The sequence below is a fragment of the Homalodisca vitripennis genome, chromosome 7, assembly GCF_021130785.1.
Source record: "Homalodisca vitripennis isolate AUS2020 chromosome 7, UT_GWSS_2.1, whole genome shotgun sequence".
In the NCBI taxonomy this organism is placed as follows: domain Eukaryota; kingdom Metazoa; phylum Arthropoda; class Insecta; order Hemiptera; family Cicadellidae; genus Homalodisca; species Homalodisca vitripennis.
In genome coordinates, this window is record NC_060213.1 from 27119443 (window position 1) to 27146731 (window position 27289).

The 27289-nt window shown below is 34.5% G+C and overlaps 1 protein-coding gene across 2 annotated transcripts in view; it reads right to left on the reverse strand.

The window, feature by feature from the left end:
- The window catches only part of LOC124365749 (A disintegrin and metalloproteinase with thrombospondin motifs 12-like), a 121397-nt gene that overhangs the window by 84841 nt on the left and 9267 nt on the right, over positions 1 to 27289 (reverse strand). For both annotated transcript variants that reach the window (XM_046821741.1, XM_046821742.1), the window contains exon 2: positions 651 to 839. In XM_046821741.1, coding sequence (XP_046677697.1) covers positions 651 to 735 — 85 coding nt within the window. In that variant the 5' untranslated portion in view covers positions 736 to 839. The remainder of the gene's footprint in view (positions 1 to 650; positions 840 to 27289) is intronic.

Consider the following 27289-nt stretch of genomic DNA (forward strand, 5'->3'; position numbering starts at 1 on the left):
AATACAGAACTCCAAGTGAATTTGTACAAAACCTATGTTTAGAGGTCCATAAATAACAGAGTTATTGAACGGCCACTATTGTAAAACTCACTGGTAGACAAAGTTCAGCAACGATTGAATCAGTGACATTTACATCATTTTTGCACCGAATGTGTATTTATTTAAGTTATTTATCGAATAATTGTTATAGAATATACATTTGTTTAATTAGTATCTCTAAAAACGATTGGGATAAAACGTTATAGCTAAAATCTTACGAAATAGTATATGCATTCCATAACACTTTTGATTGTTTCTACAGGACAATCAATAGTTTAGTTGTATATTTATTATTCGAGCGACCGATTGCGCTATATGTATTTTTAAACGAAATGGCGTACCAAGCTTGCAAATGGACTAGGACGAGATATTTATAAAGCAAATCTTTGTAGAACGCTTCAGCTTGTTAGCTTTTTGTGGGAAGTTTCCTTAAACCGTGTAATTTACAATGTGAGAGAAGACAATATGAGATAAAAACTATATACATTAACATATAGGAGAATGGTTTAGGTCTCGGGGGTAATTCGAGGATAACTGGGATGGGCCGATTTCGTAAAACAATCAAAAAAAACCCTAGGACTAGACATAATATAATAAAGATCATTGCTTACCTCTGTATACTGAAGGCTTTGAGTCATAAACTGAGGCTGTTCCCGAGGCGATGAAAATCACTAATATTGATATCAGAGTTTCCATGTTCAAAAGAATATCACAGTATCGTATAATATATCACAGATGGGTCACTTCTTCACTTGGCCGTGCTCACATCGTCTACTGGTTTCCGGTGGTTGTCACTTGCACTATGAAATATCACATTCAATTGTTCTTATTCTCGTCATAGGTATAAATTGTAAAAATGGTATGTATAATGGGTACAAGTGATGTAAATTAAATTTGGGGTGTTGGGGTGACCGATAACTCAGTATCAACGATCAGCTGTTATATATATGAGACTGCCACTTCATATATATGAATTGTGTGTGTGTGTGTGTGTGTGTGTGTGTGTGTGTGTGTGTGTGTGTGTGTGTGTGTGTGTGTGTGTGTATATATATATATATATATATATATATATATATATATATATATATATGAAGTGGCAGTCTCATTGTTTCAATTGTTACCTGATGAGACAATGATACCGCCACTTCGCCTAGATACCAGGCGCTGCAATAAAAGGAAGTGCACTGGAGCTAAACTCAACATTCCAAAAGGTGAGATTGTTTTTTTAAATATGAATGACAGAGCGCTGCTCCTATTGTTAGCTGCAGGATAAAGCGAGCAGGGATGTACCTAGAATTTATCTGGAGAGCGCACATAATTTTTGGTTTTATAATTAATTTCAAGTTAATTTTAAGATTTGGAGTCACTAATAATCTTCAGAAGCGTTTGAAGTAATTTTTAAAGTACACTTAAAACAGTTTCTAAAGAATATAAAACAATTAAATAGACTAAAACTGACTGATAAACTATTAGAATTTTGTGTGAATGATGTGAATATTCTTTACAAAAATACTCAATATTTTTCTAAAATTGCATTTTATTTCAGATTTTAAATCCAAGAATATTTCAATGTCAATGAGTGTCGATAGTGTGTCGTTAAAGTCGGTTTATTTTAAAATTTATATTTTACCAAGAACATCGAATTTGTTAACAGAACGACAAATCCGACCTTACTTTATATGACCCGTACGTTATCAGCTTTTAGATAAAAAACCTTCCAGAGTACAGTAGCCAGTTGTGTTATATTGATATTAACAGAATTCTGATCTTATTTTTCTCATTAACAATACTGTACTTTGAATCTGAACATTGTGAAACAAACACAGGACACAAGAAACGTTCTTGTTCATTTGTGTAGAGGCAAATTAGGGGTGTACACATTTTTTTAGATTATTTGTTTTAAATAAAATAGTTGTGAGCTCACTGCTACTTACTATGGCATCGTTATTTCTAATATTTATATCCATTAATAACATTATTTTAGCAAATTTAAAAGTCCTTACCAAAAAGGAATGTAATACATAAAATATGAACGCAAAGTTGAAATTCTTAAACAAATTTTAAGGTGTAACCTTTTAAAATATTGTACATTGTATACCTAATAAACATTTCTTACTAGAAAATACCAAAATAGATTTTGTGTTGATTTTAATTTTGAAAATAATAACCCTGCAAATAATAAAAAGCAATATTATCAATGCAGTGCTTATGGCACAATAGAAAACAAAGTCGGTCTGTTTTTTGGTAGTATATACATTATTTAGAAAATGGAGGTTCACATTTTCTAAGCCTTTTCTCGGTAGAGTTAATAACCCCGAAAGACTTCGACATGTTGCTTGTTTTGATTGATACATTATAACTCAAATATGTAAACCTAAAAACGTACCAATATATTTCAATAATGAAATGTAATCTGCCTAAACATAATTTAATGCTAAAATCGTTGATATACTAAATTATTTATGAATCTTGAAATATATACTTAAAAAAAATTCTAAGTTGAACTTTAAAAAACTTAATCATTTCTGAAATTGAATCTTTTTTGCAGGACATAAACAGCAATGCTTTAAAAGTGTGTAAAATTTGATAAATAGTTCTCGTTTATCATAAATACGAAACAACTCGTTTAAAAATATATTAATACAAATAATTTTTGCACAATTTCTTGTTATTGTTAAGATAATTGTATTGTTATTTAATTTTGTTTATGTTATTTTAATTTTCCGTTCATCAACTTTATCATCAAATTTTTAGTTTTCTATACACTTTTTAAAATACAATAATTATTTAAATCTGAGTTTAGTTCCCCTCCCCTACAATTTGAGATGTTTTTCAAACAAAATTAATAATTTCCATTTCAATAATTACTATCAAAATTCTATTCAACCATTATAGTAATGAATGTTAAGAAGACTAGAAAAGTGCAAGCAAAAAGGCAGTGAACAACTTTGTTGAGAACTATCACTTGTGTTGCCTACCACCTAGTTCTATTCTCCATTTGACTGGGCTAGTGCGTAGACTTAAATTTGGGAGCTGACCCAAAATGTATTATATTTCCCTTAAAACTAGAGCTTGGTTACCAACAGTCCAACTTGTATTAGGCCGTAAGAGCCACAGAGACAGTCTTTACCTTTTAACTCTCTTTAGATAAAATCTTTGTGACGAAAAGTAAAAACATTTGTGGTAAAACCCAACCTTTACTAATTCATCAGAACTTCACACCCATGAACATTCAACTTTTCAATTATAATTGTATTTTCAAGAACACTATCAGTGTTGTACCCAAATTTAATTTTTAAGAGATCATTTTTTATATAAATTCTCCAACTTATCAAAATTCTGAACATTCTTTTTTTATGGACTTAAGTAAATTTATTACAAATATCCAAATACATCCGACACTACCATCCTCCCCCTGAGTGAAGATCTTGCTATCCTACCTAGCAGCTTAGCAGGCACATCATCATTGAAACATTTATTTTATTTTATAGTCTAACTTAAATGTTTAATTCTCATTTAATATATTTCAATATTGTACCAGAACGCTTAAAATTTAAATGTTGGTTATTATATTTTAACCAAATTTGATATAATTGAGTGTCAAAAATAAAATGGAAAAACTCACTAACCGTTATAAAAAGAAAACAAAACCAGACTATATTTAGTATTTCGTATCCTAGTCTATAGCAGTTTATATAACAATTAAATAATAAGACAAAATTTATAAGGCTGTTAGTGCATTACTTGCCTTGCCAGTTTTGGTTTAATATCTCCAGGCTGAAGATCCGTTGTGAGCAGAAAAGTTTTTAAGATTTTAGATCTTTTAGTAGTTTTTTGACACGAAGTGAACCAGAATAAATGATAAAAATATAGTAATTGCATTCCAATACAGTTCATCTTAAAAAGACGAATTCCAGAATCTTAAAAATACCTTTCAAAGTGGTGAATCACCTATCAATGGAGAAACAATGGTAGGTTACGGTTGAAATTGACACAAACAAAATAACACAAACCATGCACTCATTTCTGCACGAAATATACATTGTTTTGGAGAATTTCGTAAAGAAAGGTTTGGCCTAATAAAATAACAAATTCTTGTACAACTTCTATGGAAATAAAAAATTAAACGACCAGGCATTCAATAGCCTTTTGACTTAAAAACCGCACAAATATTGTTCACTAACAACTTTGTATTGCCTCCAGAAAAAGTTCAAACTATATATTTAAACAGATTTTTTAGTTAAAGAAATTGCCAGTCATGTAGGATATATTTTACCCGAACGACATTTTCCCAATAAATTTAAATTTTACAGTGTATGTGTAAAATGAATATTCAATGAACTACTGTATGTATGAAAAGCACTGTAAAAATTCCACATAATCCAATCAATAATATAATATGTTTAAAAGTGTAATGTTTTTCAACTGGTGAACAAATATGAATGGACATGAAATGTTACTAGTAGTTTGCCATATTCAGGATTAATAAACAGGGTGTTCCAAAAATGTGTGACAATAATTTGAAATATGGTTAATTAGCTAAAATTAAACAAACATGTTCTTTTAACATTATGGTCTATTTCGATTTGTTTAGTGTTTGTCTTGATAAAATATCATAACTGAGATAGAGTTTAAGTTAACGCGTTGTGATTTTGCTTGTTTAAAGGAAACTTTGATGTGTATTGACACATTTTCTTTCTCTGCTTTGAATTCTTAATGGAAGAGAGTAGGTTTTAATTCAAAAGACATTTTTCATTCTTCCACATTAAATATATTTTAATGGAATATCTAAACTGATGATGCCTTAACCGGCGAAAGCGCTTTTAAAATAAATTTAATGCTGAAGAATGAAAAATGTCTTTTGAATTTAAAAATTTTCTTTCCTCGTCGGTTTTCATGAATTTTAACTTCACAATTTTAAATAGGCCGCCATTATGAAACTATTAATGGTAGATTATTTATTTCGGCACAACCTCTCTCTTCTTTTTTACAACACCTTGAAACTGCTGAGCCCCTTGAGACAGGGGGTTGAAAGTAAAAAAAAAAAAAAAAAAAAAAAACATTACAGACAAGTTAGGAACCAAAAGAAACATAGCTTGCCGGTAATAAAAGATCTCAATTTTAATTTTTACAAACCATGTCATTAACAATAGACTTTTCACAAAAGGGACAATTATCCAAGACCCGAAGTACAAATATTTTCCCCCTATTTTATAAAAAATCAATCAAATTGTACATTAAAATATCAAAAAGAGATAACACAGTTCTAATTAAGCAACCTTGCCTGCTTGAAGGACTTGCAGTAAGAATTATAGAAATATATCTCACATTCTTGAAGAACAATGCTTAGTTAAGCCAAGAACAAATAGAACAAGACAAAGTAACAACACAGAAACTTTAGTCAGCAATAAGTCAAGTAGTTTAAAATAATCTAGAACAAGATTTTGCATACTAGAATTTTCTAAGATAAAATCTTGACCATTCACAAACACAAGTTGGATATAATCGAAAGTGAATCATAACCAACCAATCGGCGTTCTTAGCGTATGACATCACACAACACCTGACACCATAAATCATCTACGGCTATTATAATATTAAATATATTGAATAAATCGCATCCGTGATCACACAGAGACAGGCCGCCCACAGGTGAGCGGCAGGTTATAATTATCTGCTATAAACTGTTAATTGCTGTTCCGCCACTGTGCCGTGCCGGTCAGTGGTGGTTAAACGTCGTGATAAGATCTTTACCGGCCAATATCTTTGTTGCACCCAATTTCTAAACTTTTCAGAATCCAAATTTTACCCATCATTCGTCATGGAATACAGCAATTGCAAAAGTATGAAATAAAAAAAAAAATTCAACCATGCTCCCTAAACTTTAAATAAATCTTCAAGATAACTTTTAAATTTCAGTTTGGTATAAGTGAATAGAAGAGCATTGGATGAGTTAAACTTACAGAAGGAAGCTGTGTCAACAATAAATATCCCTTGGCATTGATGTTTATGAAAGATTAAGGTCTATTAGTATTGTATTAATCGTTTTAATGGCCTTACTGATTGTACTAAGTCGGTAATTTGATTATTTGTGCTAATAAAATTATTTAGTGCTTGCTAATTTGCTTTTAGAGCAGTACCTTGTACAATGGATATTGTTAAAAATAGCTCTGTTGGCCTTCAAAGTAAGAACCCTTGAGAGGTGGTGGTAGGCTGTTCAATTACACTGACGCTTTTCACCGTATCTCACGTTTTATGGTGTTCGTGATGATGATATTGTCCTTCTTGGCTCCTGTCTGAGTAGTAGATATCAAGCTTTCACCTTATACGGATTCATCAATTAAGCTCTAAACTGATTGAATACGGAGTTTCACAAGGTTATGTTTTGGGCCCGTTATTTTTCATATTTTTATTCATGACCTATGATGAAGTAAGTAGGTTATTATGACATAAAGATTAAATTTTATACACCTGAGGTTAAAAGAGGCGGTCTCTGTTCTTCATTCAGCCCATTACGCGATTCGTGGAGCGTGTATCTAGTGTAAATCCCTGTTGTAAAACAAACAGTAAGAAAAAATAATTTACAAGTAAATGTAAAAGCTTTCTTTTTAGCAAATTCAAATACTAAAACATAAAAATATTTTAAGTTTAGTTTTAGCATTCTTAAGTAACTTTTTTACGTCTGTTTGCATGTAACTGCTTTAGGTAAATTGTGGCTAGTTTAATGATAACACTCAAAAGTATTAATTATTTTACTCTTGGGTCTTATATTCAATTTTACTTATTTATGAATGCACAAAAAATGGACTTGCTTATGTGCCTTACTATGTTCTGTTCAAAATAAGTTGTGGCCCTTGTGTACTTAAACTTCTATATCGAAACCAAATGCATGTTTGCGCTTACTGGTAATAACGTTCTCGATTCTTTCAAATGTTAATAAAAAGTGCAATACTGATAAGACTAACACTAGCAACTTAAAAATGAAACCTTATAAAAATAGATAAGACCGTCAACTTTTTCACATTGACTTAAATACGAAGGAGTACGCACCATCTACACACGTCACGAAAGCTACTATTACGAGAGGTCCTCATCTAGAAAGACAAGATTTAAGGAAATGGTTTCGGTTTAGTGTAGGTGAAAAGGACTAAAAATCTAAAGCTGACCAAAATCGCCATAGAATAAACACTCAATCTTCCAAAACGTCTCGCCTAGCCTGAAGCACGAATCTAGATTACTAGCTAGATTACAGCTATATAAGTTAAGAGTGCCGCTCGAACCGTGATAAATTATTCAAAACCAACAGTGACTCGGCAAACGGGGCATGTAGGAATTAAAATATCATCAACCGTGAGAGAAGGCGGTGCCTAACTGTTAAGGGTTTTGGCACTCAGTCCTGTAGTAGCCTTGTCTTCCGAGATAACCCGATTATCGTGTCAGGCGTAGTCGCTACACGTGTGGGAACCGAGGCCGCGCCCCGGTGCTGGATACATTAATGGAGAGATCCATCTGACGTGTGTGTGTGTGTCTGTTGGGACTTTGCCACCGACTAGATGAAACTGACAAGCCTACAGTGGCCCCAAGGCTAATAGATTTCAGGTTGTAGATATCGGTACGATAACTACTCGAAGGTCGAGAATGCCCTTCAAGTCCTCACTGATATAGCTTAAGAAGACAAATGATTTGAAAAGTAACTTTTGGTTGGCTAAGAAACAGGAGTGGAATGTGCTTGAAACTGGAGTTTAGCTGTATAAGGCGGAAATTCCTGCGTGAAGACACCCATTTTTGTGAAAGTTGGGTTTAGCCAACTCCAGTTCACCATCCTCTTAATGCAGCGTCTGGAATCAACGCTGACACAGATTTGACTCCTGGAATCTGGAGCCATGTTCGCCTGAATAGATCCAAAAAATGTCAGTAACGAAGAAGCTCCAAATGAATTCTTTACTATGTTTCGACATCAGACTCCTAGACTACAAAGTATAGTGTAATCTAAGAGGTATTTTCATTGTCTCATCAGGTGCACAATTAAACGCACTACGATGTTTTATAAACGGCGGAGCAACCTAGAAGCTGCACTGGGAGAAAAGTGGACTGGAACTAAACTTAAAATTCACATTGAACCAAACCTTCCCAAGATAGCTACGTTACCTTTTTTGGTTGCTAATAGAAAATGGACTATTATTACCTGGCGTTAGCCAAGAGGTCATCGGGCTTAGAGTATGGGTCGGAGAAATCACAGGTTTGAATCTATCTGTGACCATTGTACTTTTTATCAGTACTGTCAACCTATTACTTTATCGACTGTCATCCTTATTCTCTTTGATAAAACCCTCGCAGTTGCTCAGAAGTAACAGAATAAGACTGAAAAGAAAATTGGCATCTAATTACAATTATACAGTACTTGTAAAACATATCCTGTTCAGCTTTCATTCATACTATCTTTCAACTTAGATACATCAATATATGAAGCTAGTTGGTATTGCTGTCTAATAAAACCAAATAAGTTTGAAATGTGTGATTTGTTATTGGTGATAGTATCTATTGTATCATATACTCAAGATTATGAATAAGTTAGTTTCTTTCAGCAAATCTTCACTTTCAGTACCAGAAGCTAAGCATAGTTTTTATAGCAGGTATATTTTCCTTGTCGTACTAAAGTAACTTGAAATTAAAAAAACTTCTTTCGAAGAAAGTAAATACTATATGATTAAATTACAATCAAACTCGTAGTGCGATACCTTCACCCACTTTTAGTAGAAAAACTACATCTTCTTAGCTAACTAACTTGAATTCCACAATTCAAGTTATTCGTTTCTAAAACTATTTTGATACAGTTATTCAGGTTGGTATATTTCGATTTTGGTATCGATTGAAACACTGGTATATCACAAGAAAACGTCATCACCATAGAAGGAGGAAGCAAGCGAGGGGGTTCAAGGGGTACGGATCCCCCTCCAGATTTTTATTTTTTTTTTCAATTAATTTTTTAGTAAACGATTATTATTATTTAAATAATTCAGTATTACTGACATATACTTCTGAAAGAAGGTTCTGAACAAAGAAACGGATCAAGAACTTTATAAGGAACAAAATGGGGTCTTACTCCCTGTCTACTACGGAAAAATATCAGTTGTCTGGACCCCCCCCCCCTACTAATTGTTTCCTGGCTACGATCTTGTCACAATACAGTGAAGAATTATTTATAACGAGACTGTGCACTGAATTTACCGAAATCTGATAATATGTAAATCGATTAAGAAATGAAGGAGCGGGTCAGTTTTATTTCATATGCAACATAGCAATCCAGTAGGTATAATATCGAGGAGCACAGCTGCGTGTTGAAGCTGCGTAGTAAGAGGAGAAACTGGGTTCGCGTGGCTCAGGCCGCGACGCGGGGGGGCTAATCATGTCGAATCCCGGGAAGCTGTAATTTGGCGCGCAAAACTGCTCTAGGTCATTTCCGCTCGCTCTCTGTTTACCCGTGATAAAGATAAGAGAGACCACCTCGTTGAAGCAGCTTCCGGACCACCACTACTCGGTGAGTGCATGCAGAACTACCTTCGTGTAGGTTAGTAGTTTTATTCTAACGATTATTGCTTAATAATGTACTGAATTACTAGGTTATGTTGGTTGTAATTTTTAACTTACAACCCTTAGTATACACGTGCGATTGTTTCGAATGTTACATTTCATTTGTAAAATACTTTTTATGCATTAATGCTCTGATGTAGAGAAAAAAACCAGGTACTTTGAGTTCTTATTAGTGTTATATAATGTTTAACAGATAATATAGTAAAGATTTCGACTCTGTGTCATTGGAAATCATGTATTTCTAAAGAAGCGTAGTTTTTCCCAACGACACCTTGGAATTTCTTGATTTACAATAATTTTATGTCGTGTTCCCTCAGTTGATGATGTAACAAGATACGTCTATAATCTGCACAGTTGTACTATACCACTTGGAGTGCTCCATAAATAGTTGCAACCATTGTCTGATAATAAACCGTAGATCGTATCATTAAAATCTAATAGTATCTTAAAATCATCGTTTCATTCCGATATGTTAAACGGTTTGCTACTTTTAGTATCCCACATCTTCTAATAATTTATGTTGGTTATGTGCAAATCACATTATTTATAAACACACATAGCATGATTTTTGTGAAAGTTCAAGAAATGCTGTTCAATGTTCAAGGAATATAACTGTAATTTTGTTATTCCACAATTATGCAGCTGTATTATGCAAAAAATGAGTGGTGAACGAGGATTTTTGAATATTTTGGAAATGGACGCAACAATGATATAGGGCGATAATTCACCAGCACTGACCGGCACAGCACGGTGGTTTAGTAGCAACCAGCTGTTTATAGTAGATGATTATAACCTGCCGCTCACCTGTGGGCGGCCTGCCTCTGTGTGATCACGGATGCGATTTATTCAATATATTTAATATTATAATAGCCGTAGATGATTTATGGTGTCAGGTGTTGTGTGACGTCACCGGCCAAGATCGCGAACGATCGCTGATTGGTGGGTTATGATTTACTGACGACTGTACTCAATATGTTTGTGAATGGTCTGGTGGTTCTTTTGGAGTTAATTAAGTGAGCTACACTTATTTAGCTCTGAAGTGATTGATGGTGTATGACTAAATAATAAAAACGCAAGTATTGTTGTGACGCACCTGAAGTTAATTTACATACCAGAAGTTGATATATTCATTAGATATAAAATAAATAGTTAGTTAACTTTGCAATCATTTAATCAAACACTATACGTTCTTCTGTTGTACATTTAACCCATCTAATAACACAGATTTTCGTTGTTAAATCGAGCTTAATAATGGAAGATATAACAGTTTCTACAATATTATGACACACAGATAACATGTTTTTGCTTTAGAAGAAAATATACTAATATTATTTTTACATTCTTATTGTATAACTCCAGAAACACGTATTCGGCTCGCTGGGAGCTACGCCCCCAGGTCCCCATGATGGTCGTTTGCAAATTCCCCTTGGTATTCGGGAACAGATTAAATCCGAGATTTTGATGTAGAATTTGTTTGTTTTTTCCGAATTTAACGAAAGTTTTGATTTTGAGGGCATTTTATGGCCTAACCGCTAGAGATACGAGAAAAAGTGACTGGTCCTTTCTTGTCGGAAATGTAATTTAAGTGTTCGATTCTGTACTATTATTGTTACATTCTTATTGTATAACTCCAGAAATGGACATTGACAATTTCGTTCGTATTTAAAAATTGGTTTAACTTAGTAATGTTAACATTCATAAATGTATAGCAAAATAACTTGCTTCACTAAAGATGCATGCAACCTTTCAAGTCTATAGCTCATTAAATTGTCGAGTACACAGACAGACAGACAGACAATAAGAAAGAAGTGAAATGTTGTAAACCTATTGAGTCCTAGGCTTCTTTGACGTTCGGTCAAGTCTCATGGATCCATAATCAAACTCGATGTTGCCTATACAGAAATGAAACTTCATGCGAAATTTCAAATAGGTCAGTTTGTCCATAACTCAATTCGTCCTTGAGATATCCAGCGGAGAACACATACAGAGCTTAAATTTTAACCCTTTGAGTGCCAAGTATTTTTGAGTGGGTATACTGAAAAGTGCCAGGTATTTTTCTAGTGGGTGTACCTAAAATTGCCAGCCCTTTTTCAGACATTTTGCAAGGTCTTAGTAAAAAATTTACAGTTCGATTATTAAATAAGCTATCAACATGATTCTTTTTTTATTTTTCTCTGAAAACTCTGTTTAATTAATATAAAATAACAAAGTTACCATAACACTAAATTTAGGAATACCAAAAATGAACTTACCTAAAAAAAATTCAAAAATATTTTTTAATTTAATTTTTCAACCAAATTATTATGACCAAAAAATTCATATCCTTTTCTTAGTCCATATCACTGGAAAGTGTATGCAATTGTCTGTAAATCTTGAAAAATTTATATTATTATCTTCAATAATGAATAAGTTATACAAATTTTAAGAAACTATTGTCACATTGTTTCTAGTAGCTATGGCAACCAAAAATGTTTATATGTGAGTTTCATAATTTAAAGTTTGACCGGAAGTGTACTGTAACAATTTATTTTGAAAAGAACGATTCTTCACAAACATTTCAATATGATATTATTTGAAAATATTAAAGCTTACAATTTTTTAGCGACTTTTTCCCGAACGTCCGGTAAAATCGGACGTCAGCACTATTCGGCCAACTTTTGACGTCCGGTAAAAACGGACGTTGGCACTTTTCGGCCAACTTTTGTCGTCCGGTAAAATCGGACGTTGGCACTCAAAGGGTTAAGCTTATAGCTCGGTTCATTTTTGAGATAATACCCTGGGTTATAGACTTTGGCTAACGTTCAACCAGAGGCCATGGAGTGACATGCACCGTCGTTGAACTCTGTCTAACATCGAATATTAAAGGATCCAACAAATTGTTTACGTAACGAATGCATTGCCAACCAATCTATCAAAGTAACCTCATTACAAGTTACAAGTTTAAAAAACCATATATATATTACTCAGTTTGTTTACAAATCATGGTTATCCATAAGACCACTGTTAAAAGTTCACTAACGCTCGGCCAAACCCCATAGATTTCATGCAAAATATCAAGTCTACAGTTAAATTTGTTCTCGAATATCGTGCGGACAGATAGACATGTACAATTTTCCAGCCCATCGAGTGATAGGCTTCGCTAACGCTCAGCCAATTACGCACTTCTAGCAAGTACTAACAATATTGAATCATATCAAGTGTAGTGAAAATATTGTTACATTTCTCGCAAAGAAAAGAATAATGTTCGAAGAGTTCCTATCAGTCAAATCAAATCAAATCAAATCAAAATCAATTTTATTTCAAAATTTGCAAACAAGCACAGTACACATAATATAAATGAAATTAGTCCCACATGGGCCATAGAGGCTTGTGCGTGGTGACGGGTCAGTTTCTAGTTGCTGTGCACAGCGGTATCATACATAGTAGTTATCCTTAATAACAATAAATTATTTTACATCTATTTTCAAAAACAATTATTAAGTATGAAATCTGAAATAATCTGTGTAATTTGTAGGCCACAGACAACATTAATTATGCCACAATACCAATAGTCTAATTATTTGATCTAAAAGATCATAATAAAAATAAGGTATGTTATTTGCTATAGTGCAAATAATTAAAATGGAACAAAATTAATTACTAACGATACTTAGGTTAAGTTTGGTTTATTAGAGATGTTCAAATCTATCGGAGAGGCGAAACGGCGCAAGACGGCCATCGTAACAATAGTGAAAAAACAGTTTTGTTGCGTGTAGTAAAGTAAGTCCAGTAAATAAACGTGATCATATATTTTAGTCTAGTATATAGACGAGAGCAGCGACTCAGCGTGTTCAGCGCCGACCTCCAACAGCCAGTTAGAGAGACAAGATTTCTGTATGCGGACAGCGGAACCTGCAGGTCCCTTATGTGTTGCGGAATATTTCTGAGTAGGAAATTTGCAATGTAATAAGGATTGGTGTAATTATACGATTTTACTACTCGGGGAACCTGCAAGCCCACGCTAACAGCATTCCTTGTAAAATATCTATGTGTGACAGGGGTGACGATCTCCTGCCTGTGGCTTCCTCGCGAAAGACCAGTAAGCTTTTAATATATAGCTGCCGAATTGATAACAATTGTGTCTCTGTATATAAAGCAAGATAGTCGGGTACGGTATCTGTTGTGTTTTTTGAACGCTGCCTTAATAACTAAATTTTTAACAGTCATTAACGGATATAAAAATAGACCTGTAAGCCCCTCCCCATACTATAATAACCATATTGTAAAATTGAATTGTGCATAGGCGTAATAAATAGTTTTAATTTCATTGGGATTTAATATTTCAGTTAATTGATGGAAAACGTAAATCATTTTCCTTAGTTTAGATTTTAACATGTGGATGTGTGGTTCCCAATTTTAATTTTGAATCCATGATGACTCCCAGGTACTTGTACTGGTTCACCCTCTGTAACACCCGACAATCACAGGAGCCACTGTTCGTGTCACCGCAAGAGTGGAGTACCAATCCCATGTCCACAGGCGGCTCGCCCGCGCCTGCGCAATGAGATCGGCCATACATTTAGTTTTTGAAACATTCATGGTTAGAATATTTTCATCAAACCACCGTTTTTACTAAACGCCAATTCTCCCGCAGCAACACGGTAGACCTCCTCCCAGGATCTCCGCTCAAACAATATTGCAGTATCATCTGCAAACAGAAATTATCCTACCAGTAATCTCGAGTTTAACAATATTATTTATGTAAATTAAGAATAGAAGTGGACCAAGCGTGCTACCTTGGACTACACCGTAAATCAACACTCATTGTGTCACTTAAATGATTGTTTATAGAGACTGTTTGCGTACGTCCGCTCAAATAGCTTCTGAACCAGTTCAGCTCTAATCCGCGAACTCCAACACATTCTAATTTGCGAAAAAGCAGGTTTCTGTTTATACTATCAAAAGCTTTTGCCAGATCAATGTAAAGAAGTAACACTTTATTATTGTTATTTAAGGCATCTGTTATACATTTATTAATTGCGAATAGGGAGTCTGAAGTATTTTTGTTTTTGCGAAAGCCGTATTGGGACTCTGACAGAATATTATTATCTTCGAGGTATTTCTGTAATTGAGATTTTACACACTTCTCTAGTACTTTACTTAGCACACTTAGCAATGATATTGGCCTATAAATTGTGCATGTCTGATTTACTATTGTTTTTGTAAATTGGGGATTACTTTTGCAGATTTGAATAATTCTGGATAAACACCTGAAGATATACTGAGATTTATTATATGTTTTAGAGGGGACGCCAGCTTACTAATTTGTTGCTTGAGCAGGGCTACGGGGAGGGCCGTCCATACCGGGAGCCGATCCACCTCGCATTCCCCTGACACACTCCTCCCACCTGGCTGTCCGAGACCGGGCGCAAGCGAAACTCATGCCCCCGTACACTATGCACTGTATCATCCACCAGCAGGGGACCAGTTGATGCCGGCACTTCCATGGCCAACTTCCTTCCCACTTGCGAAAAAAACAAATTAAAAGAGTTAGCCACTTCCTTTGTACTTCCACCAGGATTGTCACTGTTTTGAGTAAAATGGCGCACAGGAAACTCCTCTCTCTTTTTCCTGACAGAAATGAACTCGTTAACAGTTCTCCAAAACATTTTTGCGTTTCCCGCTGAATTTAATAATTTTTCTTTGAAATAAGCCGTCTTTGCTCTTTTTATTTCATTGCTTAAGTTGTTCCTAAAAATCAAGTAGTAGTTTCGTAATCGTTCATTAAATGGTTGTCTTTTTAATATTTTACTTAATTTATCACGTTTTCTAACAGCATGAATTAAATTATATGAAATCCAAGGTTTCAGTTTTTTATTTCTTGTAGATAGATATTTTGTTCGCAACGAACTTGCTCTGAGCTTGTCAAACGTGTTTAGGAAAGCGTTACAGCTAGCATTTTACTTCTTGTAAGCCAAGGACATGGTCCCACGTCTGAGCCGCTACCAGCCCATCCAACAACCTTCATGTCCAAGTACGTGTTGTTTGTGTCCAAACCGCGAGGAGAAGTAATTGGGAGACGTATCATAACAGTGACAGCATAGTGGTAGGTAATTCCTGTTTTTTAAAACGCCTGAAGTAATAAAGTCATAGTTATCATATTTTAAGAAGATATGGTCAATACATGTTAAAGAATGAGCAGTAAACCCGTGTTGGTTTGTTTATACAGTTGATTAGTCCAGCTTTTGTACATTATATTTAGATAACTGTCTTGTTGAGCGTCGTTTATTGTACTATCTAAGATATCAATGTTTATATCACCAGTGAATATGTAGGAAGTATTGTTTGCCAGTTTCGAGTAGTAAAGTTCTAGATCAGATAAGAATAATTGGCAGTCCATCGCAGGGCTGCGGTAGATAGCTAATATGTCAAAAATGTCGGCCGTCAACGTCAAAGTCAAGTTGTAGTCCAGTCGCTTCCCCCTAGTTTAATTTGTCGCGAGCCGCCGCATAGATCTGTTCTCAAGTAGACCACCGTACCATCACATCTGTTCCAGTTGTCAGTCGTACAAAATACCTCATATCCATCTATATTAGTTAGAGTCTTGTCTGAGTCAATCCACGATTCTGTAAACACAATGATATCATAAATAATGTTCAAACTTTGTATTAATATTAGTGCCTGGTCGATATGTTTATAATAACTACGTATATTTAGATGAAATATTTTAAGACTTCTGTTTATCCCGTTATGGAAAACATTCAGTCAGTTCAGTATGGCAGTCAAACTCCTCACAATAAACTTGTCCGTGGCCGTCAAGCGCAAGTAACACGTCCCTATCCAACCTTAGCAACAACCCGTCCGTCCCGCCACGACCCCGCCGCGCCAACAGCCGCACTGTTTAATTTTACAGACCCCTATGTTCACAATTTGATTACAATTTTATAAATATTATTGCCATTTGAACTTTATAATAATTTTAAACATGACAGTTATAAAAGAATGTTCAACGATTTTAAAATAAGTAAGTTTTATCGTTTATCGCCGCCACGACCCCGCCGCGCGCCAACAACCGCAACGTTTAGTTATACAGGCTTATATATACACAATTTAATTGTAATTACAATTTATAATAATTTTAAACGTAGCTGACTTAAAAAAGATGTATAAGAATAAAATAATATAAGTTATTTAACTATATCTTTCCCGGTACCGTAGGTGTTTCTTTCGCTAATTTTTTTTCTGTTATAAAACAATGATTAGTTACATCTCCGTTATTCCCATACCAACATTAAAATGGTCAATAATTGCTCTATCTATAGTGCCAAATCGAATTTTAATTCAAGGAAGCGAAAAAATAAACAGTCACAGCACCCAATTAGGAATGTTTTAGCGAGTAATCACATGAGTTATGACGCACGGACGTCCTGGAGGGCCGTGATGGCTCGGCAGCCCGTGAAGAGGTGATGAAGACGCAACCATTATGGTTACCTTAATGGTCTTGTCTCCTGCCGAACACAAGTAGTAAACCTGGCTGTCTCAGGAGCTAATATCTCCCCCCCTCCCGCACAGACTCTCACGTCGTGCCGGTGGAAATTGCCAGTTGGGTTTTGCCGTCATTTGCAGTCGGCCTCACGACTGCAATAATTTTACTCCGCTGGAACTCTCCACTGACTGTGGGGCTCGGCGCGGCGGCGCGCAGTGAGTTAGCGTGTTATTTGTGCGATTAATAAAGCGAGTTGGATGGGAGCCATCTTGTTATTGCGATGTTACTATCGGCAAAGTGCTTTAAACAAACGTCGTGACTTGTGCTGTACAGGAAATAGTAATTTTTAAAATAACATTTCTCTACCTTTGTCCAAGCTTAATATTAAAGATGAACGTTGTAAATTTTAAGAGTATAGAAAACACTTTCTATAGTTTTATGCATAACAACAATAGGAACCAAAGTAAAGTTCCAGAACTATAACAGCCAGCACGAAAGTAGTCCCCTCTTTCTCCCCTCTACACCCCGCGCTCAACACTGTTGCCAATTTTACGTGTGTGGAAAATAACTGATCCTTTGCAACAAGCAAACATCATAAGCTATTACTGTAAGCAGATACGCGCATTTGATTTAATTCGACTGTTTTGCAGACAGTACGGCAATTAAGCAGTCATTATAGTCACGGCATAGCGGGTGATCAGCAGAGATGTGGCAACACCGCCTTGAATGTCATCGGACTGTTTTCGTGTGGGCTACTGTAGTGTCCGCTCTATTCTTCGATTGTCTACTCTCCTCCTTGTCTTGTCTCCTCTCTACCACTTGGAGGTTAAGTGGTAGAGAGGACTTTTAAGTCCTAACTTCGCCTCTGTAAATAAAGGCATTTTTTCATTTCATTTCATTTCATTTCATTTCATTTCATTTCATTTCATTTCATTTCATTTCATTGTCAATTCTTAAATCACTATAAAAATGCGATTTTGCATTTAAGTATTTTTTTATTTGAGAATAGCTTACTGTAATGAGTTTCAAAACCTAAATACCTAACTATAAAAAATTCAGTTTTGTTAGGAGCTTTACTTTCAAGCGGCGGCGGCTTCCTAAAAATGTAAAACGTTAATATCTAAAAAAGTGCCATATAAAAAAAATGTCTTAATTATTACATTTTAGTTAGACAATAAAATTACAAATCCCACCGATACCAAGTTTAAGAAATAAGTAAGTTAATAAATAAGAGAGATGATGTCCTTTGAAAAAACTAAGTATTAAACAATATCCACTCTGATTATGTGACAGCACTGTTTGTGAGCCACAGCAATCAGCTGTTTAATTTAAGCTGCTTTAATCAGCTGATTGTAACACTGCAAACTGCAAATTTTATATAGTTAGGCATTTGGTTTTAACACTATACTATAACAAATTTCAACTCATTACAACAAGCCGTTCTCAAATAAAAAAGACTTAAATGAAAAATCAAAATAGCGGCTATTTGGGTAAGTACTGAAATTTTGAAAATTTCAATATGAAATTTTGGTTTGTCTTTCTACCAGGGATAATAACAGAAAATATTGGTAGAGTGTTCTGGGACACTCTGTATAGCTCTATCTGGCAATATTCTTTATTAAAAATTAAGACTGGTAACTCTCGAAGTCACAGGCGACGCTCTGGGGGATATTGTCACATTTACTGCAAAGTAAAATTATCACCTTGTGTCCATTGTAGATTGTAGATAGTGAGGGAAACTGGATTTTCCGGACATTTGCCATCGTTCAGAGATACAAACACCGCACGTTTAGTGACACAACGCTTTGGTATGCTTAGTTTATTTCAACGTAGCTGTAGTTATGTGTTAAGTTATGTATTCACTTGAGGAAGAGATCAGATTGCAGATCTCAAAACGTAGTGTTAGAGCTTTTTAATATCACTAAACAATGGCAAATGTACGGAAAATCATGTTTCCCTCACAAACCCGCCATCGTAAAAAACAAACTTCAAACAATGAATTGTAGATATGTCTAGTGATAGCAACTTTGCATTTTCAAATTTATAGTTTCTCTATAAAAATCCATATATGATTTTGTGAAATTTTGTAGCTCAGTGACGCGCCAGCCCCCAAAAGCTTATAGGCCAGGCCTTGAGAGACACCTGGTAGAGCTTGTAGTGCACTACCACGATGTGGGTTTACTCCTGATTAAACATACGAGGAAGGCTCGGGTGGCCTAGCCCACGTGTCCTGCTGTAAAACATGGAAAAGAATGTTGTTGTTATTGTTATTACCAGATTTACGAATACAATTGCGGTATCGTTATTTAATTCTTATTTTCCTCTTTAGTACAATATTTCATGTGTTTTTTTTTATTTAAAATCCTTTACGATTCTTAAGCAACAACTCTCCTATATTAAATATAGAAATGAACACAACAGTACGTTTTAACAAATACGACCAGATGTCGAAATTCGCAAGTGGGAAAGATATAAAAAAGCAATATTTCGAGATAGATAACAAATTAGTGTACATTGAATAACACCATTTATTATTTTTATTGTTATTGTTATAAACAAATAGAACACATCATCTTGAACATTTTAAATAAATTAAGACCTAATTATGACGTTGTAAAGGTAAAGTGGTCAGCTTTCTAGAGCGCTACTCCATATAAAGAAAATGTTTTGATCAGTACAGGCATCAGTACAATTGTATCAGTACAGATTTGACCAACAAGTATGACATACAAAATGGTTTATGATTTAATTTTTAAAACAGTACAACTTACACTAACAGAATCTTTAAAGGAACTAGTTCAGTAATTTATAAATTAGCTATCAATAACACTTATCAGTTTCATAATTTTCAATCCAATAATCCTTTTAATCCCTTAAAAATTCAAATCATATTGAAATAACATTTTATTTGACAAGCTTTCCCAAAACACTATCGATTATAAATGTGATTTAATAGTATTAATTTAAAATTGTCGCGTTGGCGATATTTAAACAGGTGTAAAATAAAGAGCACGACCGCGAGGGTTTACCTTGTAAAACAATGTAACACAGTAATGCCAAGTCCTCAAATTACAAACATACTCTGTGTACACGGATCGCTCGAGTAGGTTGATCCACTTGTTCGTGCCTTGTTAGTCACGAGAACCTGGGGCGATGATAATATGTGCGATTTAAATAGCTAATGCGATATAAATTGAGTAAGTACGACCTGTACAGTCACCTCAAGAGTTTACCTTGTAAGGCAATAACATCATGGCTATCCTTATAATATCATAGTTCAAAGTTAATTTACACTGATTTCTCGTTTTTTATCTAAAATTGTTTTAAAACATTTCTTTTGATGTATTTTTAAACTTCAATTTATACTTTATTATAAGTTATTATTCTCACATCCTGGAAACTAGCAACATTGCAATTTTAAAAGTAAACGTGCGTGCTTGTCTTTTAAAGTATAGCTTTTTGTGTTGTTACATTTGCTCAATTTGAGTTGTCATATAGAAATTTTATTTTTTAAAGAGATAATTTTAGAAAGAAGCAACTTTACAAGGGGCTCAATACTTGGATCTTTGGGCCTTAGATCCTTGAACTAAGGGCGTTCACGGTGTGTGAAACAAATCGTTAAAGTACTATGACTATTTCACAAGCTATTGACACATAACGGGAGAGAGATTGATGTATCCAAGTTCTTCGCAGGTAAAAATCTCCGAATACCAGACAAATACACAATTGGAACGATGTTTTTAAGGAATATCGGCAAACGGTGGTAACGCACTTGTCGGCAAGTGCTCTTAATTAACATGTTTCAATCATTATTCGGATGCGTCATATTTTAAATTGGTTATAAACGTATTTTAGGGGACAGAACCCTTTAAAATACCCTTCCGGAAGACAAGATCAATATAAAGAAAGTGTTTGATCATTTAATAAGTTGGCATTTATTCAGTAATTGCAGATAAGTAAGACAACAAAAAAAACGGAAAGAGAATTTATATGAAAATTTTTCGTATGGAAGAAGATGGACTGAACAATAATTTTTATTATAAAAGTCTATTACTTGTATGGCTCATATTTAATTAAATCAGTAATTTCCTTAGATTATGTCACTAAATGCAGTTCTAGATTCGTACAGCTTATCTTGAGCTGATTTTCCTTGGGTCTGGTTACAAAATTACTGAAAATTTTGTTATTACTACAACTAACTGTAATGCCTCGTCAAATCAACGTACATCGTTTCTTTTTCGATCTACTTCTAGGGGAGTTACTCTAAGTCGAGCGTTAGCAAAGCTTATCACTCGTGGGACTGGACAATTTCATTTCTGTCTGTACCCATAATATATAAAAAACCTTTACTGACTCACGGACTAGAAATAGTGCATGAAACTATATTTCGGACATGAGGACTACATAATTCAATTATGGTGAATTTCACTCGACAGGATTTCGCTGAGCATCAGCCACTATTTTTACTGGTTGTATGAATAAGTGGAGAAAATAGCAGATAAATTTGTAAATAAACTGAATCCAATTATTTCAGGTTGGAGCTACAAACACACGGTAAATCAAACATAGGTCTCCGCAATGTACAGAAGTCACCTGATCCAGAGACGACGCTGTGAGTCGGTATGAGCGACGGTGGGCAGCGGAATACGAGACGTGGACCAGTCCGCCCGGTCCTACCGCGTATATTGAATCAGTTATAAGAGATGAGCCCACTTCCGTTTTGGGGATGAGCTTACAAAAACACAAGGAACATCAAACATTGGTCTCTGCAATGTACAGAGTCACCTGATCCAGAGACGACGCTGAGTCGGTGATGAGCGACGGTGGGCAGCGGAATACGAGACGTGGGCCAGTCCGCCCGGTCCTACCGCGTATATTGAATCAGTTATAGAATGAGCCCACTATCATGGGGTTGAGTTAAAACACGAACATCAAACATAGGTCTCCACATCAGAGTCACCTGATCCAGAGACGCTGAGTCGGTATGAGCGACGGTGGGCAGTGGAATACGAGACGTGGGCCAGTCCGCCCGGTCCTACAGCGTATATTGAATCAGTTATAGAATGAGCCCACTTCCGTTTTGGGGGCGCGCACAAACTTGATCAAAGGTCCTCCTGTACAGAGTCCTGGCCTTTATACTTCCCGCGGGTTTGGGGAATTTCCGTGGACCTCTAGGTCCTACCGTATATTGTATTATTGATATTCATTTATAAGGAATGGTTTATGATTTATGTACGGGATATGAGTTTACGACTTTTATTTGACCTTCATCGGTGTTAACCTTGATATCTTGTTATATATCCGTGGACCTATATGTCAACAATTTGTTTATAAAGAATGTTTTTTAACCAATATCTACTTAATCATAATTATTTATTTATTCAGAAAGGATAACTGTGGATGTTTACCATCTAATATAAGTGTTGATACGACTACAGTTCCTGTATATATTGTATAGATATGTAAAATGTCCATTAAAATGTGTTGATGAGAAAACTGTATTTGAAATTAATACAATAGCTAGTTAGTCATAATATTTGAACTTATTCTCAATACTATACTGTGTGTATTTTCTAGATTTAAGTGTCCACAAAAGTAGTTGTAAATATTGATTGATATGTAAAATATGAAAATTGATTTTAAAATTGAAATTAATAAAAAGTGTCGCATAAATTTAGTCCAGAAAGCTTAGTTATCATATGACCAGTAGAAATTGTTGATGTCTTTAAAAGTAAATAGAAATACATAACGCTAAAGCTACATAGTAGTTTTCTGACCTGATAAATGTTTAATGAAACCAATATTAGTACTCTACACTTTTTTTAGATAGTTTCAGGTATTCAACTCGAAATTGTTGAGGAAATACGAGAATTTCAATGTTTTATGTGAAATAACTAAAACTTTTCAAAAGCAAACAAATTGTGCTTGAATCATGTAAAGTATAAAATCCAAAATAAAAAGATAAATATTTAATATTTTTGCTACCTGAAACATTAGTTGAGGTGTCATTTGTCTTAAACTAACGACATTTGTTATTTTTAACCAACTTCAAGAAGAAGGGGGTTATTCAATTTGAACTGTATTTTCGTTTTTTATGTATGTTCACACTTTTCCGATTTACTGAACCGATTTGAATAAAACATTTTTAATCAAAGTAGGTTTAATTTTATTAAAACAACTTTTATAGCTCTAACTGCTTGTAGCTTTACCCTGACATAAGTTATATTTCTTAAACTGAGATTTGTTTCCTGTTGTCTTATTTAATACTGAATTGTTTTATAATTTTTCTACATATTGCATTAAAAATTGTATACTTTTACAAGTAAAAGTGTATGCACCTATAGGGGTTAAACACCATTGAAAGTCAAAATTGTACATATATATAACAAAATTTTTTCTTTTTTTCAGAATAAGAAAATATACAGTTTTGTATATGTAAAAAGTTTGTTTTTTTAGAAAATTTGTATTACTTTGCGGCACAGAATGGGTATTAGCAAACACGGCAATCTCTCATTTTAGTTTAATAAATACTTGTAAATACGACGAATTGCTAACTATATTGTGTCCTTTATTTTACGTTTTAGAAGCAAGGAGGTATAAGCTCTCAAAATGACGTGCTCCATTTTTCACTACGTAAAACTATAACAAATATTCATAAAACTGTTAATCCTTCAATTCCCACCGCGTAAATACTTAAAATCAAATTTGTTCTGCTCTAAAACAAAGAAACCATTCTAATAAGTTTTGATGAAGTAGACTAACTGACTGAGCGCCAACGAAACCTATCAGTTGAATTAAGTCTATCTGCACGATATCTTCAGAACGACAGACCTATAGGTTCGAAATTTTGCACGAAGCTTTATTTCTATACAAATAACAATCGGTTTGTTGATGGTACATGTCACTCGATTAGATTTGGCTGAGCGTTAGCGAAAATTTGTACTTTCGTCATATGGAGAACCCACCGAAACAATCGTAGAAGAAGTGGAAGTACATCATATGACTATTAACCATGTGGGATATTAACACATGTAGCTATAGACCTCAATGAAGCCTGTACACGTAATGCGGCGTTCTCCCTCTGTGTACCCTTAAGTTATGCGATATTCCATTGATGACCTCAAGGTCGAACATAACTTTCGTATGAATGGTGATCAGGGATACCTGCACGCTCACCATCAACTTGTAACATATACAGAGATTTATAACGTTTCAATGTGGTACTGAATGGCATTTATCAGGATATTTTCCTATAGTTACGTGACACAATATGGCTGTAGGCCAACTGCCTGTATTATACCCACAGGTACCATGTTAACTGGCATAGGCGAGTTCCAATAGCGCTGAATTATTGCAGTCGACAGGCATTCCTGGAATTGGCGGCAAAAACCCAACTGGTAATTTCCACCGGCACGACCCAACAGTCGACTGTGGACGTTGTGGTCGGAGAGAGTGACGAGGGGAGGGGGGGAGGTGTAACTTCCGAGACAGTTAACTGAAGACAGAACTGAACACATGGTAACTCTGGTTGTGTACTCATCGCCTCTCCACTTGTTGGGATTCGTAACGTTTTTTTATGATGTAAACTGATTTTATTGGCTGAGCGTTAGCGAAGCCTACTACTCGAGGGACTGGCAATTGTTATCCCTGTCTGTTTGCAAGATATCTCGAGAACGAATAGACCTATGCATCTGAAATTTTGCAAAAAACTTCATTGTTATATAAAGAAAATCGAGTTGGATGATGGAACATATCTCTACATTTCGCTGAGCGTTAGTAATCATTTTTACATTGGTCTACGTGTAATCATGATGGCAACGAGAAATCGCAGAATTAATCAAATTGCAAGCAAACTACAAATTAAAAACATACGAAATTTTAACATGTGACACATTAAAATTTAGCCTAATTGTTTGCAAGACATCTCAAGAAAGGTTTCATGTGTAGACCTACAATTGTTAATAGAGACTAGAACAAATTCAGTCATAGTACATGTCTAACCATGCTAAGTATTATAGATGTAAGGTGCACAATTTTCATTTTTTATGCGGGGGATGTGAAAAAACTTTTCCGAATGGCATCTCAAGAATGAAATGAGATACAGACTTGATATTGTACATTAAACCCCAGCGAAGCATTGATAAGCGACTTTTACCTCGTTAAATAAGACAGATTGAAGTAATAACTGACTTAAAAATAACCTAAAAAGCTGTATTTTTATTAGTATTGAGTTCGTGAACACAGTGAGGAATCTATCTAGGTCTGGACTCACGGACCACGCAAACAAGATTTTTAAAGCAAATTATAATTTCTGTCTAGTTTCAACCTCAAAGAATGCTAGCTGATTTTAACTTTTACGACATTATTAGGGAAGGTTCGTCAAAGAAAGCAAAATGAGTTAATGTGTGGTTATTTAAGCAATGAACTTTCTTTGAAGTGTATAAAAATATCTTTCATAATTATTAAGAAATTGATTCACCTTTTTTTACCAAATTCACAAGCACATTTTAGGGGAGAGTGGCCCAAACCTGTTCGAGCCTAGAGCCCAGGAACATGAAATTCGCCACTGCATGAACACCTGTTGAAGACTGGATAGTAATATCGGCCTTACTATTAAAGATATTATTTATATTAAGACACGGGAAAGACACACTATTAGTATTTCTTGGTCTGCCACTGTTAACAATAGTTTATATAGATTTATTTTCTGTAGTTGGTTCAAGTTTAACATTGACAAGAAGTTAACGTTATTAAACATTAGAAAAGTGAAAAATCGCGTCATTGTATCAATGGATATGTACTCATGATGTGATATCTAGACTGGATTAGTGAAATTTAATTTAATATACACGTTTCCATACGATGTACAATGTACACATAATTAACGCCTTTCCGTGTTATATTTTTTTACATAAAAGACTGTTCGTGATTGGATCACTTTCCCAACTTACGTCGGTGGGACATGAGGCCATATAAAAGGCTTAAGGAAAAAACAAATTATGTAATCTTAAGACTGAAATATTGTTACTAAAACATTTGATAAGAAAAAGTTATATTTGGAGGATCATAAATGAGGAACACTTAGTTATTAACTAATTAAAACATGTTTACATGTGTATTATGGTTTTACATTTTTAGATAACAGGCTGAGATTTTACGAAACCTATCACTGATGGTTATTAAAAATTTAGTTTTTGCCTGTTAGTCTATCTGTCTACTGTCTCTCCGCAATGTTTTTCCAAAACGGGCTGACCTATAGACTTGAAATTTTGCGTGAAGCATCATTTATATATTAGCAATTTCGATGATGACACATATCGCTCCATCGGATTTGGCTGAGCATTAGTGAATATTTTACATTGGTTTTGTAGGTAACTATGATGACAACTGTAAACTAGTAAAAGTAAATAAATCTGTAAACAAATTGTATCCAATCATTTGAGATTTCAACACATAATTTTTATTCTTGGAGTACAGAGGAAAAGAAGTGAAAAAACTGTAGCGTTGTAGTATTTTCTGTAGCTCACCAGAAAATTTATTATTTGAACACGGCTATGGAACTTAATTTAATAAATGAAAATATGAATGCATCATGTGACAAGGTATCTTTTATATGTAGATTATTTTGCAGTGAACTTCATTTCCACATAGACAAGAATGAGGCCTATGATGGTGAAACGAAAAAGAGAGCACACTTTTTAGTGATATAGCAGACAACTTGACTGGGAAAGTGGTGAACAATGCTGTAAGTGAACGTAGAAGCTGTCTCGAATCGAAGACAAGAATGAGAGGAAAGTGACCGGCTAGTGTAAGATCTGAGTATGTGTCGTCAGCCTCCTAGACTCGCCTCTCGTTACTCGCTTACAGCTTTGACGCAACTCCATTCACCTTGTAATATATACTGCGTATTATTGTGTTACGATCAATTTGTTAGAATCGCCAACAGTTTTCAGGAAATAGTAAAAGTCAATCAATCAAACTCAAGTTTGCTCTTGAAATTCTTGCGAAAAATACGAAAAAGCTGTTCGACTGTTGAAGTTACCTTATTTACAGAGACAACTAAGAAAATCTGCATACTTTACGTACCAAACTCGTGTTTATTCTTATAAACGTTTTGTATTCAAAATTTAAATTTGCAACAGAGGCATTCATTAATTTTAAGAGAGTTTACCATGATTTTAAAATTGAATAAAT